Source organism: Ranitomeya variabilis, chromosome 4, assembly GCF_051348905.1.
Source record: "Ranitomeya variabilis isolate aRanVar5 chromosome 4, aRanVar5.hap1, whole genome shotgun sequence".
NCBI classification, from domain to species: domain Eukaryota; kingdom Metazoa; phylum Chordata; class Amphibia; order Anura; family Dendrobatidae; genus Ranitomeya; species Ranitomeya variabilis.
The window spans coordinates 156961888-156981064 of record NC_135235.1 but is presented as its reverse complement, the minus strand read 5'-3'; the positions used below and the strand labels follow the sequence as shown (position 1 = coordinate 156981064).

Below are 19177 nucleotides of genomic sequence, written 5' to 3'. Positions count from 1 at the left end.
TTGGCTTATATGCAGATGACATGGTAGTATTTATGGATGATGTAGAAGAGACACTGCCACAGGTGATTTCCATCATAAATAAATTTAGTGGGTACTCAGGATTATATATAAATTGGGATAAATCCTCCTTGATGTCCCTCTCCCATGCTCCAGCAGATCATCTTGAGGAGCTATCCCCATTACCAGTAGTGTCCCACTTTAAATATTTAGGAATAAATATACCTAGATGTAGCAGACTTGATCTACAATTTAATGTTCTGCCATTATTAGATCTAGTTAAATATAAATTCACGGTGTGGGAGAAATTACCATTGTCTGTCTCTGGCCGCATAAATCTGATCAAGATGATACTACTTCCAAAGCTCAACTATTCCCTTCAGCACAGTGCAGTTCCAGTCCCCAGATCCTTTTTCTCAAATTTAAATTCCTTAATATCATCTTTTGTTTGGGGAAAATCCAGACCTAAACTTAAACTATCTACTCTGCACAGATCCAAACAGATGGGAGGTGTAGCGTTACCTAATTTTTTTCTGTATTACTTAGCCGGACAACTAAGAGCTCTGAGTGCTTGGATGCCTGGGGGTCATCTTCCAAATTCAGAAAGTCATTTGGCCCATGCTGCAAAAACGGAGTGTTTACTGGGTTTTTTGGAAATAGACAAACCTAATACCCCTAAATTGTTACCACTTCTTCGCCTAGCAAGATCGGTTTGGCGTCAGGGGAAAAAAGTCGTTCACTTTGAAAATATTATAGCCGAAATGCCATTATGGAACAATGAGTGTCTCCGGGAGCTGTTAAACCACCCATCCACCCAATTTTGGATCTCGCGCGGGATTGTTTCCATTAATAATTTATATGAACAGGATGTGTTGATATCTTTTGAACAGCTACGAGTTAAGTGTGATATTCCAAGACCCCAATTCTTTCGTTATTTGCAACTTAGATCAGCGTTACAATCATATGTATGCAGAATGGGCTCTATGTCAATAATATCATCCCTTCCGTTAATAGGGATCCTCAAATCACAGGGGCCCCAAGGTCTCATATCCACTCTATACACACATCTGTTGTCTGTGGATGCGGATTCTGCGGTATTGCCGGTTAAAGGGAAATGGAAACTTTTAATTCCAGATCTTCAGGATGAGGACTGGGAGATATTTCTAGAGTCCCCATCCAAGGTATCCCCCTCGGCTAACAATAGAATGATCCAGCTATATATAATACATCAAGCTTATTTAACCCCGTCGCGACTATTTAAAATGGGTAGGAATAGTTCTTCGGAATGTTTGAGATGTCATACAGAGGAGGCGGATTTTTCACACATGATCTGGGGTTGTCCAATTATTCAATCCTTTTGGAGTGAGGTGATATCCTTACTATCCTCCCTTGTGCATATTTCTGTCCCTTTGAATCCATTAACATGTTTATTCGGAGTACTGGATGAAGAGATATGGGGGCACCATGTACAAATTTTTTCTGAGAGAAACACTTTTTTTGGCAAGAAAAATAATAACTTTAAGATGGATGGGGAACAATAACCCGTCACTCAGAGCATGGATCGATCTGGTGAACTTAGTAATACCTTTTGAACACACACTATACCAGAATAGGGGTTGTATGGGAAAATTTGATAAGATCTGGGATATATGGAACTCATCGTACCTCACCATGTCATCACGTGATGGGTAGCCCAGCTTTACTACATTAAATGATAGAATACTACATTGGCTAGCGCCTCTTTTCAGTATTTAAATATACGATAATTACAGTGGATTTAGGTTTCTGTTTTTCGTTTTGGCAGCAAGATGGTTTTTAAAGTTTAAAGTTTTATTGCAGGTTCCTTGGGTGTACTGTAACATTCTAAAATTTCTGTGAATGAAGCTATGTAACAAGTTGTGTATTAATATGACTGGAACTATACATGTGTATTAGCTTGGTTACAATATCATGTACACCTTGTTGTGTTTTTTTTTATGTTTAATAAACGAGTTTAAAAAAAAAAAAAAAAAAGCAAGCCCCTCTTCCACTGCAGCAGAGCTCCAACAGGCCTGGTCACCTCAAGTCCCTGTGTCAATTAGAACAGTTTACAGGATTATGTCTCGAAATGGCCTCCATGGTCGAATCAGTACCTAGAAGCCAGCACTAAACAAAAGGCAAATAAAAAAACGTGTGGCATTTGCAAAGTCCCACAGCCTGCTAAACAGATGGACGCTGGAAAAGTGGCAAAACATGGATTTTTCTGATGAATCTTTAGTAGAATTACACCACAGCCGCCGCAAATACTGCAGGAGACCTACTGAAGCCCGTATGGATCCAAAATTCACCCAGAAAACAGTTAAATTTGGTAGTGGAAAGATCATGGTCTGGGGTTACATTCAGTATAGGGGTGTGCGAAACATTTGCAAGGTGGAAGGCAATATCAATAGCCTAAAATATCAAGAAGTATTAGCTACCTCTTATATTCCAAATCATAAAAAGGGTCAAATTCTGCAGCAGGATGGTCCTCCATCTCATAAATCCATCTCTACAACAAAGTTCATCCAAGCAAAAAAGGTCAAGGTGCTCAAGGACTGGCCAGCCCAGTCACCAGACATGAACATCATTGAGCATGTTTGGGGTAGGATGAAAGAGGAAGCTTGGAAGACAAAACCACATAATCTAGATGAACTCTGGGAGGCATGTAAGACTGCGTTCTTTGCTATTTCTGATGACTTCATTAATAAATTGTATGAATCATTGTTGAACCGCATGGATGCAGTCCTTCAAGCTCATGGAAGTCACACAATATATTAAATATGACTCTAATAGCACCACAACTTCATTCACCAATGTTATGCAACATATAATTGTATTTAAAGTTAATTATTTGTTTGAATATCACATTACTTTCTGTGGGTGACAAAACTTTTGTCTTGCCAAAATCTGATCATTCTGTGTCCATTAATTGATGAATATTTCTGCGTTGATGTCAATTAATTTTCTTAACCTAAACCACATTTCAGAGGGTTTCAGCTTTCAAAAGAATAATTTATACAATCAATGGATGAATTTAACGTCAGGTTATAAGCTTTTATTTACATAACATGGATAAGCGACATAACTTCTGTCAGGGAGTGTAAGTGCTGCTTACAGCAGTATGAATATTGACTATAATTAGCCCTAGTAAGGGCTGTTGTTGCAGTTGAAAGAAATATTAGGCAATGTCAACACATTGCGGATTTTGATGCAGATCTGCAGCATTTTTGGATGCGGTGGAAATGCATCAAATCCGCACTGTAGTGCATAAGCAATGTTAGTCAATGTGAAATTGAGAATTGGTGTGCACTTGCTGCAGAAAAATACATGTGGATTTGCAGTGTTTTATTTTCCACAGCATGTCAATTCTTTTTGCGGATCTGCAGCGTTTCTGCACCCATTAACTTCCATTGAGCCAGTCAATTCCAGCAGCCACAAATCTTTTTAAACATGCGGTTTTGCTGCGTATTTGACTGACTCAATGGAAGTTAATGGGTGCAGAAATGCAGCAGATCCACAAAACATTGTGTGCGAGAAACGCTGCAGATAGGGAGGAGGAAGTGTGTGGGTGGAGACTGTGTGTGGGCGGAGACGGAGACTATGTGCACATCTATCTGCGGGGGTATGAGTGTATGTGTGTGTGAGGGTCTGTGTTTGTCTGTGTGCGGGTTTCTGTGTGTGTGTGTCTGCATGTGTCCCTGTGTGTGTGTGCAGGTCTCTCTGTGTGTGTGCATGTGTCTGCGTGTGTCCCTGTGTGTGCGGGTCTGTGTTTGTCTCTGTGAAGGTGTCTGTATATGTCTGCGTGTGTCTCTGTGTGTGCGGGTCTGTGTAGGCAGGCATCGTCTGATGGGACTACTGCTCCCATCCAGCTATGAATGCTCTCACATATAACAGTGACAGCATGAGCTGATGATGGGGCAGTAGTCCCATCAGATGAGGCATGTGTTAAATAGTAAAAAAAACAAAAAAACATGCAACATACAACATAAAGTACATACTCACCAAACACCTAGCCCCCGACACCCTTGTTCTCCTGTAACAAAAATAAAATAATAAACCAACCTATACTTACCTTTCCGCCATAGTCCATTTAATAACGAGTGTCCCACGACAAACTCCCGTGTAGAACAGTGACATCGGGAGATGTCACTGTTCTGCAGGACCTCCGACGATGTACTGACAGGAGGTAATCCTTCACGGTGTATCCCTTTACCGCTGGGAGAGAGGTCACCTGAGTTCATGCTGTCACTGGCAATGCTGTGTGAGAAAATTCTCATGCAGTAATACCATAAAGTGAGAGCACGGACTCCGGTGACCTCTTCAGTGATGCACTCCAGGAGCCATTACCCCCTGTCAGTGTATCGCGGGAGGCCTATAGAGCAGTCACATCTCCCAATATGATTGCTCTATAGGAGAGATCATCATGGGACACTCATTATTAAATGGATTACATCGGAATAGGGAGTATTTGTGTTGATTTATTATATTATCTTTTTTGCTGGTGATCGAGGGCGTCGCAGGAATTAGTTGTATAGTAAAGATGGGAAAATGTGTTGCGTTTTATTTCATTAAAATACTTTATTCTGGCTGTGTCTTTATTTAACCCCTTAACAACTATATGATTAGTAATGGATAGGTGTCTTAGGTGTTTATAGACCCTTCTCCATTACTAAGCCAGGCTGGATGTCACCTTACATTACAAAGGTGACATCAATCCCCCAACTATTACCCCATGTGCCACCACCACAGGACAGTGGGAAGGGAGAAGCACCATTTCGGGGTAGCTGAGAGCTGGTGTTTGTAGCCGGGGGGGGCAAAATTCATGGCCCCTTCCAAGGCTATTAATATCAGCCCGCAGCTGACTGCATAGCCTTTTCTGGTATTAATTATAGGGGGACCCCACATAATTTTTTGGGGAGCTCCCCTATTTTAATAGCCAGTAAAGGCTAATTATACAGCTGTGAGCTGATATTAATTGCCTGGGAAGCTCAATGGGTATTATCCCCTTCCCGGGCTATAAACATTGTCTCCCAGTCACCGCACTTGGAATTTTTTTCCCATTTTCGAGTACATGACATGGTAAAACCAATAGTGCTGTTCGGAAAAAACAAGCCCTCACATGGCCATATTGATGGAAAAATAAAAAAGTTATGGCCCTGGAAAGAAGGGGAGCGAAAACCGAAAACAAAAAAAGCTCATGGGGTTAAAGGGTTAATGCAGGTAATGTGGAGGTCATATACCACAGGAGGCTTATTTAGGGAATAGTATCGACAGATATTTTTATGCTGAGGGCATTTTAATAACGCTCTCATTTTTAAGTGCACAATGCTGGGATGTGCTGCAGAAGAGGGAATATGAAGAGACGTGTTGTCGATGTGAAAAATCATCTTGGCTGGACATGATGGAGACAAAAAGAAAGAAAAGACTTAATCAGAGAAGAGGTCATCCATAAAGTACCTGAATATAAATGTTTACTTGTTGATACTCACTACGTCTCATCAGTACTGTGGTTCCTGTATGGTCTGGTAATGACTGAAAACTCACAGCATCTCTTTACCATTGTTAAGGACTTATTGGGAGTTTTAAGTTCATAAGATACAAATGTACATGGGCTTGACTTAGAAGGATTCAGATAGTCAGTTATTAATCATGTGATGTCATAGACCTAATGGAAAAGGGAATAATTATGTGGGTATAAAGGCAAAATGATTAATTGTAAGTACACAGTGCTATATAATATGATGACTCCAATATATTAAGAGGATATCAGTTTTGATAGGAGGAGGAGAAGAAGGAGTGCTTCTGGGGCATATAACTCACATCACTAAGATGATGTCTGAGTGATGTGCGTTGTCTCACTAGCACCCATAGGCTTATATGGGTGTGAGTGAGCCGAGACTCGGCCGTATGTCGGTGACAATCGCAGCATGCTGCGATTTCACTCACACACTAAAAAAAAATTCCGCAGCAATCCCGGACATGTGCACATAACCTTAAAGTTTTTTCCACAACTGGATGTGCTTAAATAACATGTCCTTATGCTGAGATAATCTTATAAATGTGCCCCAGCTGTGTACTGTGTAATGGCCGTGTCAGATTGTACAGGAGCATGGTCTGATCATACTACAGTTCCTGGGCAGGGGAGAACACAAAAGAGAGGACACAGACATGAGAGCAGGGATCACAGCTGATTCATTCTTGGAGGTAAAACATTGTTTAAAAACAGGCAGGGAAATGTTTTACTACACGAAAAGAGTCATCTGTGATTACATGCTGTAATGTCTGTGTCCTCTTTTGCATCCTCCCCTGCCTAGGAGCTGTGATATGATCAGACCATGTTTCTGCAGACACAGCCATTACACAGTACACAGCTGGGGCACATTTATAAGATTATCTCAGCACAGGGACATTTTATTTAAGCACATCCAATTGTAGAAGTTATCATTATTCCAAGAACTATTGATTAAAATGAACTTTTGTTCGTGTGAATCCCCCTTTAAGGCCAGAGTCACATTAGCGTGTCACATCCGATGCGAGACACTCAGCTGCTGCTCTGCTTTGAGTGTCAGTGCTCTGTGCTTCTGACATGAGAGAATCGGAGTACAGCTGCGAAGGAGACAGAGAAATTAATTTCTCCATCTCCTCAATTGCTGGCTTTCTAGGGAATTGCACTGCACTCAGGTGATATCCAAGTGCAGTGCAATGTTTCACATGCACCCATAGAGCTAACATAAATAAACCTCTAAAAATCCCTTTTATTATCATTTATTAAAATCAAAGGATAGTAATCCCAAACAGACAAAACGCCTAAACACTAATATTTAATCAGATAGAATAGACATGTTAACAGCACTGTAGTGAAGGACCTGATACTACATTAGACATCAACATGACCTGACATCCTTATCTAAGCCTCCTGATGAGCCAAATGGTGAAATGCGTAGAGACAGTCTAATCTACCATTACCAACAACCAACATTCTGGATGAGTACTACCTTACCGAATTTCTTTGTCTATATTGTTACCCTGTCTATTTATTTATCTATGTATGCCTCTTGAGATTTGCTAAGATATATATTTGCTGAAATACCTACTGGATATACCCTAACCAACCCATGAATATATTAGATTAGGTGTGGTTAGTGGTTGGGTGACATATAGATAATCTCAAGTGGTCTATTTTTTGACAACAGGGTATGCTCATGGCACGGCCATTGATCTAACAGATACTGTGGTGAAGGCTGACTAGGGATTACAAGGGGACAGCCTTTGTTGAGCAGGGGCGCCATGTCACCTGCGATTAGGGTGCCAACCTATGCAGAAAGGCAGGAGCCAGCTATTAAGCATTTCCAGGGAAAGGCAATTCAACCAACTAGATTTGATCTAATTGAGATATCCACACTCTTCCCCATCTCTGTGTGTCCTGTAGAGTCACTGTGGGTGGATATATTCCCCAAGGTTGGGAATGCTTTGCTATAGCATCTATATAAGTGGATTACCCCTCTTTGATTAATTGTTTTTGGTTTGGTGGTTATCAAAAATAACATAAGGATGACAGATGTTGCAGTCTAATTTGGGGTTTTAGCATTCAGCACCTGTTCATCTATCTTATTTCCTGCCTTTTCTTTCTAATATAGGATGGAATAGGGATATCAGGGACCGCCGATGAGGAGCGGGGGCACCACTGTCGTTGTTTATAGGGTCCTAACCTCCGCTGACAGGCAGGAATACAGAACAGGTCCTTCACTAGGGTGCTGTTAGCATGTCTTTTTCTATCTGATTGAATATTAGTGTCTACACATTGTGTCTGTTTGAGATTATTATCCCTTTATTTTAATAAACTATTACTAAAAGGTATTTTAAGAGATTTATTTATGTTAGCTGTTTTGGTTTAGATTTCTGGCTTCAGATCTGTTTTCTATTTTGACATGCACCCATTCACTAATATGGGTACGTGCGATTCGAATTTTGTATGGAATTACAGCATGTTGTAAGTTTTTTTGTTCAGTCCAATCGCAATCGGAGCAGGAAAAAACTCAATTGAGCACACAAGCATAGGATTAAATTGGTACAAATGTAATAAGATGAGTAGTTGGGTTGCATTTGTCCGATTTAATTGCAAATGGGAGCAAGCTCATACAGCTAGAATTGATGTGCTCCAAATGGTGTAAAAAGATATAGCAAAGGAGAAAAGGGAAAAGAAAACTTTGCTCACCAAAATATACCTGAGACCGTCCGTGCCTGGAGATCAGTGGCTGTCTACCACATGTGTGCAAATAGAAATAGAAGACTTCCCGCACAGGAAAGATGGCAGGTATAAATCAGGTCTGAATTTACCTACTAGCACATTAGACCTGTAGCAATATGTGTCTATATGGTAAGGATACCTAGGAAAGAAAAAATTCACATACACTACCGTTGAAAAGTTTAGGGTCTCCAAGACAATTTTGTGTTTTCCATGAAAACTCGTACTTTTATTAATCAAATGAGTTGCAAATGAATTTAAAATCTAGTAAATGATTTTTATTTGAAATAATATTCTCCTTCAAACTTTGCGTTCGTCAAAGAAAGCTCCCTTTGCAGCAATTACAGCATTGCAGACCTTTGGCATTCTAGCAGTTAATTTGCTGAGGTAATCTGGTGAAATTTCACCCCATGCTTCCAGAAGCCCCTCCCACAAGTTGGTTTGGCTTGATGGGCACTTTTTGCGTACCAATGGTCAAGCTGCTCCCACAACAGCCCAATGGGGTTGAGATCTGGTGACTGCGCTGGCCACTCCATTACAGATAGAATTCCAGCTGCCTGCTTCTTCCCTAAATAGTTCTTGCATAATTTGGAGGTGTGCTTTGGGTCATTGTCCTGTTGTAGGCTGAAATTGGCTCCAATCAAGCGCTGTCCACAGGGTATGGCACGGCGTTGGAAAATGGAGTGATAGCCTTCCTTATTCAATATCCCTTTTACCTTGTACAAATCTCCCAGCACCAAAGCAACCCCAGACCATCACATTACCTCCACCATGCTTGACAGATGGCGTCAGGCACTCTTCCAGCATCTTTTCAGCAGTTCTGCATCTCACAAAGGTGAGTGATCCAAACACCTCAAACTTGGATTTGTCTGTCCATAACACTTTTTTCCACTCTTCCTCTGTCCAATGTCTGTGTTCTTTTGCCCATATTAATCTTTTCCTTTTATTGGCCTTTTCCACTCAGCCTTGAAGGAAAGCATCCTGGAGTCGCCTCTTCACTGTAGACGTTGACACTGGCGTTTTGCGTGTACTATTTAATTAAGCTGCCAGTTGAGGACCTGTGAGGTGTCGATTTCTCAGACTACAGACTCTAATGTACTTGTCCTGTTGCTCAGTTGGGCAGCGGGGCCTCCCACTTCTCTTTCTACTCTGATTAGAGATTGTTTGTGCTCTCCCCAGAAGGGAGTAGTACACACCGTTTGTGGAAATCTTCAGTGTCTTGGCAATTTCTCGCATGGAATAGCCTTCATTTCTAAGAACGAGAATAGACTGGCCATTTTGAGAGTTTAGTGGAACCAACAAATGTAATGCTCCAGATTCTCAACTAGTTCAAAGGAAGGTCAGGTGTATAGGTTCTCTATTCAGCCAAACTGTTTTCAGCTGTGCTAGCATACTTGCACAAGGATTTTCAAGGGTATTCTAACCATCCATTAGCCTTCTTATGCAAGTGCATGTCTCACCTTTGTTGTAATTCCTACAAATATTAATTAGCTAAAGGTGTAAATGTAACCTTATGTTGGCTATTTGCCTGCTTGGTGACAAGTCACTTTTTCTATGCAGGTACATACATCTACACGCTGAATGGCACTGATCCTGAAGGCTACCCAGTCATATATGGTCTAACCTTTGAACCTGGATCAAAACGCTACTTTTCCATTGACTCTATCCGTGGAAATGTCACTGTGATTGAGGAACTAGACCGAGAGGTAAATTTCTGACATATATTGTACATACGACTGTGTCTTTTCAGTCGTAAAATTTCATAGGTTTTATCCACATTCAGTGTTACATAGAAGTAAAATATATTCCCTAAAGTTTTATTGTCATAAATTATTTTTGTAATTTACAGAAACAAGATGAGATTGAGGCAATTGTCAGCATATCAGATGGAATAAACAAGGTAAGGGTAATGTATTAATAAGTCTAGAATAAGTGGGGGATGAGCATCATGCAATTTATACCAGTTTACATGTATTTACATTTACATCACTTAGTTACTCACAAATTTAGCAGCTTTAGCCTGACAGATTCGCTATAATTTACAAAAGACAGTGGTGTAACTTACAGCAGAAAACTACTTATAGCAGAAATCGTTCTGGATAGATATGAATGGGAAGTGCTACTTAATAAAAGCCAGACAAATCATTCACAAGTACAATCTTAACCTCCTTTATTCTAAGCTACTAAAATGGTATTTTTATTGCACTGTGCACTAAAAAAACACTTATGTCTCCACTTGTTTGTATTCTCATTAGTGACTGATACAAATGTCAGCTTGTTTATAAACACAAGTATACATGAAATGTACCCACTTGGATACTGTGGAATATACCTAAAATGGATCTTTCAAAAGACTTCACAACACAAATGGCATAGATTACTAAATAGATATCGCTAACCTGTGTAGGCTGGTGTAATTACTTGGAAAATTTATGTCAGAATAGCTGCATTATCTTGAGTTTAATGGCTGCGAACATCTTTGACAAAATATAAAATAATTATATATTGTATTTGTTATGTTGAGTTAAACATGTTGCAATAAATTTCAATCATCCACTTTCACCCTGGTATGCAGAATGCAACTTGCTCCTAGTTTCATACTTAAAGCAAACCTGTCATCAGGATTTTGCTACGTAAAGTAAGTGAGTAAAATGATTCCTCGGGTGATGAAATCCATCTTGTGGTTCTTGTGTAATCAGTGTTAGAAGTTTTTAGTTAATGATATGCCCATGATCTGGGCCAGGACTGTAGGCAGAGTCTTATCTTTCTGCTTAAGCCAGATAAAACAAGGAAAGAACTGCCCACAGGCCTCCCCGAAGAACAAACATGTTCCTCATCATAGAGACAGAGAGACTGTTTGTGCTTCGGGGTGGCTTGTGGGCAGGTGTCTCCTTGGCTTCCCTGGCTTAGAGCAGGAAGATAAGATCTGCCTACAGTCCTGCCTTGGAGCATGGGCATTTCATTAGCTGGAAACTTCTAACACTGATTACACAACAACCACAAGATGGAATTCTTCACCCAAGGTATTATTTTAATCAGTATAACAATACCAACATGACAATGCCTGTAGTTTACTTAGCAAAATCCTGATGACAGGTTCGCTTTCACAAATTTTGAAGAGTCTGTCTCATTAATAAATACAGGCCTCCTTCAGATTTCTCTCCCTCTTTCCCCTGCAGATTCTGTAACAGTTCTCATACCTCTCTATCCCTACACAGATGCTGTTTGTGTACAGGGCCACATTTACCACTGACATGCACTAAACACTAAGAGCCCGATTTATCAAGATTGGTGTTTTTCACACTGCTCTTGATGAGGAGATGAGCTAGAGTCATGCGACCTGGATTAATGAAGAAGTGTACCTATCTTCATGCATCAGGAGAATTGAACATATGGCATTAGAGTACACTTCTGTGTTGGCAGTGCCACAAATCCGACTCCATTCCCTGCTTGAGTAAGATTTGTGACAGTAAATGCCACTTCTGATCATGCCCAGCCCAAGTGAAAATGGCACGAGAATGCCAAGTCACATTTTCTTTTAAGCGTAGCCCCATTGTGTCAAAATTATGCAATTTTCCATATGTTTTTACACCAGAATAGTGGACAAAAAGCTTTGATGTATTGGACCCTATGTCTGTTTATACTCATAGTTGCCTCTACTTCTTCTAGTGCTGCCATCTCCTTCATAAACAGTCATCTCTTTCCAGCTGTTCCCTCTTAGTGCAATGCTTCTGGTTTTTCAAATAATGTGTCTGCTGTGCTGCCCAGTCAAGAGCTGCAACACCATAGGGATAATGTGCCATAATGAAAACCCAGAGTATGGCACTGCTAATTACAAAGTATCATACTGATTGTATTCTGTAGCAAATTGTTCCACAAAATACTTAGTGCATCATATGGAATATTGCCATGTATAGTGCCCCATATAGATTTTTGGCATAAATAGTACCACTGGGTACACCACTGTATGGAATAGAACAGTCTACCATGCTACTCCACATAATGAATGAAACTCTTTTGGTATATTTTACGTGAGTGAGATCTTATGTAAATGTTTAGTGTATACATCCAGACCTTTTCCATGAAGGAACATGATGTGAACACATACTGTACATGACGTAAAAAGTGCCACATCTCTGACTGCCTGCCACACTGGCTATAAAGGATTTGCCAGAACAATAACCAGAAGTTTTTTGCTCTCAGATCTACTTTGGAAGCAGCAGCTCTGTAAGGGCTCAGTCACACTGGCAGATAATGCGGAGGAGTGCAATGCAAGAAGATCTCTTACTGCACTCTGACCAGTGTTATTTAACCCCTTTACCCCCAAGGGTGGTTTGCACGTTAATGACCGGGCCAATTTTTACAATTCTCACCACTGTCCCTTTATGAGGTTATAACTCTGGAATGCTTCAACGGATCCCGGTGATTCTGACATTGTTTTCTTGTGACATATTGTACTTCATGATAGTGGTAAAATTTCTTTGATATTACCTGCGTTTATTTGTGAAAAAAAAATGGAAATTTGGTGAAAATTGTGAAAATTTCGCAATTTTCCAACTTTGAATTTTTATGCAATTAAATCAGAGATATGTCACACAATATACTTAATAAGTAACATTTCCCACATGTCTACTTTACATCAGCACAATTTTGGAACCACATTTTTTTTTTGTTAGGGAGTTATAAGGGTTAAAAGTTGACCAGCAATTTCTCATTTTTACAACACCATTTTTTTTAGGGACCACATCTCATTTGAAGTCATTTTTAGGGGTCTATATCATAGAAAATACCCAAGTGTGACACCATTCTAAAAAGTGCACCCCTCAAGGTGCTCAAAACCACAGTCAAGAAGTTTATTAACCCTTCAGGTGTTTCACAGGAATTTTTGGAATGTTTAAAAAAAAAATGAACATTTAACTTTTGTTCACAACAATTTTATTTCAGTTCCAATTTGTTTTATTTTACCAAGGGTAACAGGAGAAAATGGACCCCAAACCTTGTTGTACAATTTGTCCTGAGTACGCAGATACCCCATATGTGGTTGTAAACCACTGTTTGGGAGCATGGCAGAGCTCGGAAGAGAAGGAGCGCCATTTGACTTTTCAATGCAAAATTGACTGGAATTGAGATGGGACGCCATGGTGCGTTTGGAGAGCCCCTGATGTGCCTAAACATTTAAACCCCCCACAAGTGACACCATTTTGGAAAGTAGACCCCCTAAGGAACTTATCTAGATGTGTGGTGAGCACTTTGACCCATTAAGTGATTCACAGAAGTTTACAATGCAGAGCCGTAAAAATAAAAAATCATATTTTTTCACTAAAAAAGATCTTTTCACCCCCAATTTTTTATTTTCCCAAGGGTAAGAGAAGAAATTGGACCTCATAAGTTGTTGTACAATTTGTCCTGAGCATGCTGATACCCCATATTTGGGGGTAAACCACTGTTTGTGCGCAAGGGAGAGCTCGGAAGGGAAGGAACGCCATTTGACTTTTCAATGCAAAATTGACAGGAATTGAGATGGGACGCCATGTTGCGTTTGGAGAGCCACTGATGTGCCTAAACATTGAAACCCCCCACAAGTGACACCATTTTGGAAAGGAGACCCCCTAAGGAACTTATCTAGATGTGTGGTGAGCACTTTAACCCACCAAGTGCTTCACAGAAGTTTATAATGTAGAGCCGTAAAAATAAAAAAAATAAAAATTTCACAAAAAAAATATTTTTAACCCCCAGTTTTGTATTTTTCCAAGGGTAACAGTTGAAATTGAACCCCAAAAGTTGTTGTCCAATTTGTCCTGAGCACACTGATACCCAGTATGTGGGGGGAACCACCGTTTGGGCGCATGGCAGAGCTCGGAAGGGAAGGAGCGCCATTTGGAATGCAGACTTAGATGGATTGGTCTGCAGGCGTCACTGTTGTGAATTTGCTTTTTGCTCCCTCTAGTGGTTACTAGTTTTTTGACTCTGGTTTTTCTGTCATTCCTTTTATCCGCACCTGGGTCGTTAGTTAGGGGTGTTGCCATATAAGCTCCCTAGACCTTCAGTTCAATGCCTGGCAACGTAGTTATCAGAGCTAGTCTGCTGTGCTCTTGTCTACTGATCCTGGTTCCAGTTATATCAGCTAAGTCTGCCTTTTGCTTTTTGCTATTTGTTTTGGTTTTGTATTTTTGTCCAGCTTGTTCCAAATCTATATCCTGACCTTTGCTGGAAGCTCTAGGGGGCTGGTGTTCTCCCCCCGGACCGTTAGACGGTTCGGGGGTTCTTGAATTTCCAGTGTGGATTTTGATAGGGTTTTTGTTGACCATATAAGTTACCTTTCTTTATTCTGCTATCAGTAAGCGGGCCTCTCTGTGCTAAACCTGGTTCATTTCTGTGTTTGTCATTTCCTCTTACCTCACCGTTATTATTTGTGGGGGGCTTCTATCCAGCTTTGGGGTCCCCTTCTCTGGAGGCAAGAAAGGTCTTTTGTTTTCCTCTACTAGGGGTAGCTAGATTCTCCGGCTGGAGCGTGTCATCTAGAATCAACGTAGGAATGATCCCCGGCTACTTCTAGTGTTGGCGTTAGGAGTAGATATATGGTCAACCCAGTTACCACTGCCCTATGAGCTGGATTTTTGTATTCTGCAGACTTCCACGTACCTCTGAGACCCTCGCCATTGGGGTCATAACAGTTTGCCAGGCCAGTATTAAATGTTTAATGCGTTGCAGAAGAGGGATTATAAGAAAGAAGATTCTGAGTTTTTTTTTTTTTTTCTTTCTTCTTCCCCTTTACCTCAGAGTGGCTATGCTTGCTGCAGACATGAATGTCCAGACCTTGATTACAAGTGTGGACCAGCTGGCTACTCGTGTGCAGGGCATACAAGACTATGTTATCAGAAATCCTAGGTCAGAACCTAAAATACCGATTCCTGAACTGTTTTCCGGAGACAGGTTTAAGTTTAGGAATTTTTTGAATAATTGTAAATTGTTTTTGTCCCTGAGACCCTGTTCATCTGGAGACTCTGCTCAGCAAGTAAAAATAGTTATTTCGTTCTTACGGGGCGACCCTCAGGATTGGGCTTTTTCGCTGGCGCCAGGAGATCCGGCATTGGCTGATATTGATGCGTTTTTTCTGGCGCTCGGTTTACTTTATGAGGAACCCAATCTTGAGATTCAGGCAGAAAAGGCCTTGCTGGCTATGTCTCAGGGGCAGGACGAGGCTGAAGTGTATTGCCAAAAATTTCGGAAATGGTCCGTGCTGACACATTGGAACGAGTGTGCACTGGCCGCTAATTTTAGAAATGGCCTATCTGAAGCCATTAAGAATGTTATGGTGGGTTTTCCCATTCCCACAGGTCTCAATGATACTATGGCACTGGCTATTCAAATTGACCGGCGGTTGCGGGAGCGCAAAACCGCAAATTCCCTCATGGTGTTGTCTGAACAGACACCTAATTCGGTGCAATGTGATAGAAAAACCGCAAATTCCCTCATGGTGTTGTCTGAACAGACACCTGATTTAATGCAATGTGATAGAATCCTGACTAGAAATGAGCGGAAAATTCATAGACGCCGGAATGGCTTGTGCTACTACTGTGGTGATTCTACACATGTTATCTCAGCATGCTCTAAACGTATAGCTAAGGTTGTTAGTCCTGTCACCGTTGGTAATTTGCAACCTAAATTTATTCTGTCTGTAACTTTGATTTGCTCACTGTCGTCTTATCCTGTCATGGCGTTTGTAGATTCAGGTGCTGCCCTGAGTCTTATGGATCTGTCATTTGCTAAGCACTGTGGTTTTACTCTTGAACCATTAGAAAATCCTATTCCTCTTAGGGGTATTGATGCTACGCCATTGGCAGCAAATAAACCGCAGTATTGGACACAGGTTATCATGTGCATGACTCCTGAACACCGCGAGGTGATACGTTTCCTGGTTTTACATAAAATGCATGATTTGGTTGTTTTAGGGCTGCCATGGTTACAGACCCATAATCCAGTCCTGGACTGGAAGGCTATGTCAGTCTCAAGTTGGGGCTGTCGTGGTATTCATGGGGATTCCCTGCCTGTGTCTATTGCTTCTTCTACGCCTTCGGAAGTTCCGGAGTATTTGTCTGATTATCAGGATGTCTTCAGTGAGTCTGAGTCCAGTGCACTGCCTCCTCATAGGGACTGTGACTGTGCTATAGATTTGATCCCAGGCAGTAAGTTTCCTAAGGGAAGACTGTTTAATCTGTCGGTACCTGAACATACCGCTATGCGTTCATATATCAAGGAGTCTCTGGAGAAAGGACATATTCGTCCGTCTTCTTCCCCCCTTGGTGCGGGATTCTTTTTTGTGGCAAAAAAGGACGGATCTTTGAGACCTTGTATTGATTATCGGCTTTTAAATAAGATCACTGTCAAATTTCAGTATCCTTTACCGCTGTTGTCTGACTTGTTTGCCCGGATTAAAGGTGCCAAGTGGTTCACCAAGATAGACCTTCGTGGTGCGTACAACCTTGTGCGCATTAAGCAAGGTGATGAATGGAAAACCGCATTCAATACGCCCGAAGGTCATTTTGAGTACTTGGTGATGCCTTTTGGGCTCTCCAATGCGCCTTCAGTTTTTCAGTCCTTTATGCATGACATTTTCCGGAAGTATCTGGATAAATTTTTGATTGTTTATCTGGATGATATTTTGGTTTTTTCTGATGATTGGGATTCGCATGTGGAGCAGGTCAGGTTGGTCTTTAAAATTTTGCGTGAAAATTCTTTGTTTGTCAAGGGCTCAAAGTGTCTCTTTGGTGTACAGAAGGTTCCCTTTTTGGGGTTCATTTTTTCCCCTTCTGCTGTGGAGATAGACCCAGTCAAGGTCCGAGCTATTCTTGATTGGACTCAGCCCTCGTCGGTTAAGAGTCTTCAGAAGTTCTTGGGTTTCGCTAACTTCTACCGTCGTTTTATCGCTAATTTTTCTAGCATTGTGAAACCGTTGACGGATATGACCAAGAAGGGCTCCGATGTAGCTAACTGGGCTCCTGCTGCCGTGGAGGCTTTCCAGGAGTTGAAGTGCCGGTTTACTTCGGCGCCTGTTTTGTGCCAGCCCGATGTCTCACTTCCCTTTCAGGTTGAGGTGGATGCTTCAGAGATTGGAGCAGGGGCCGTTTTGTCGCAGAGAGGCCCTGGTTGCTCTGTTATGAAACCTTGTGCCTTTTTCTCCAGGAAGTTTTCGCCTGCCGAGCGAAATTATGATGTGGGCAATCGGGAGTTGTTGGCCATGAAATGGGCATTTGAGGAGTGGCGTCATTGGCTCGAGGGTGCTAAGCATCGTGTGGTGGTCTTGACTGATCACAAAAATCTGATGTATCTCGAGTCTGCTAAACGCCTTAATCCGAGACAGGCCCGCTGGTCATTGTTTTTCTCCCGCTTTGATTTTGTTGTCTCGTATTTACCAGGTTCAAAGAATGTGAAGGCCGATGCTCTTTCTAGGAGCTTTGTGCCTGATGCTCCTGGAGTCGCTGATCCTGTTGGTATTCTTAAAGATGGAGTTATCTTGTCAGCTATTTCTCCGGATCTGCGACGTGTGTTGCAGAGATTTCAGGCTGATAGGCCTGAGTCTTGTCCACCTGACAGACTGTTTGTCCCGGATAAATGGACCAGCAGAGTCATTTCCGAGGTTCATTCCTCGGTGTTGGCAGGTCACCCGGGAATTTTTGGCACCAGAGATCTGGTGGCCAGGTCCTTTTGGTGGCCTTCCTTGTCAAGGGATGTGCGGTCATTTGTGCAGTCCTGTGGGACTTGTGCTCGAGCTAAGCCTTGCTGTTCTCGTGCCAGCGGTTTGCTCTTGCCCTTGCCTGTCCCGAAGAGACCTTGGACACATATCTCCATGGATTTCATTTCTGATCTTCCGCTATCTCAGGGCATGTCCGTTATCTGGGTGATATGTGATCGCTTCTCCAAGATGGTCCATTTGGTTCCTTTGCCTAAGCTGCCTTCCTCTTCCGATCTGGTTCCTGTGTTTTTCCAGAACGTGGTTCGTTTGCACGGCATCCCTGAGAATATTGTGTCAGACAGAGGATCCCAGTTCGTTTCTAGGTTCTGGCGATCCTTTTGTAGTAGGATGGGCATTGATTTGTCGTTTTCGTCTGCTTTCCATCCTCAGACTAATGGACAGACGGAGCGAACCAATCAGACTTTGGAGGCTTATTTGAGGTGTTTTGTCTCTGCTGATCAGGACGATTGGGTGACATTCTTGCCGTTGGCTGAGTTTGCCCTTAATAATCGGGCTAGTTCCGCCACCTTGGTTTCGCCTTTTTTCTGCAACTCTGGTTTCCATCCTCGCTTTTCTTCGGGTCATGTGGAGCCTTCTGACTGTCCTGGGGTGGATTCTGTGGTAGATAGGTTGCAGCGGATCTGGAATCATGTGGTGGACAACTTGAAGTTGTCACAGGAGAGGGCTCAGCGCTTTGCCAACCGCCGCCGCGGTGTGGGTCCCCGACTACGCGTTGGGGATTTGGTATGGCTTTCTTCCCGCTTTGTTCCTATGAAGGTCTCCTCTCCCAAATTTAAACCTCGTTTTATTGGGCCTTACAAGATATTGGAAATCCTTAATCCTGTATCTTTTCGTCTGGATCTTCCTGTGTCGTTTGCTATTCACAATGTATTTCATAGGTCCTTGTTGCGGCGGTACATTGTGCCTGTAGTTCCTTCTGCTGAGCCTCCTGCTCCGGTGTTGGTTGAGGGCGAGTTGGAGTACGTGGTGGAGAAGATCTTGGATTCTCGCCTCTCCAGGCGGAGGCTTCAGTACCTGGTCAAGTGGAAGGGCTATGGTCAGGAGGATAATTCCTGGGTGGTCGCCTCTGATGTTCATGCGGCCGATTTAGTTCGTGCCTTTCATGCCGCTCATCCTGATCGCCCTGGTGGTCGTGGTGAGGGTTCGGTGACCCCTCACTAAGG

General features: G+C 42.0%; 1 protein-coding gene across 1 annotated transcript in view; it reads left to right on the top strand.

Moving 5' to 3' along the window:
- Positions 1-19177, top strand: part of CDHR1 (cadherin related family member 1) — a 283238-nt gene that overhangs the window by 17040 nt on the left and 247021 nt on the right. The window contains exons 3-4 of the mRNA XM_077257202.1: positions 9821-9966; positions 10110-10160. Of these exons, the coding sequence (XP_077113317.1) occupies positions 9821-9966; positions 10110-10160 (197 nt within the window). The remainder of the gene's footprint in view (positions 1-9820; positions 9967-10109; positions 10161-19177) is intronic.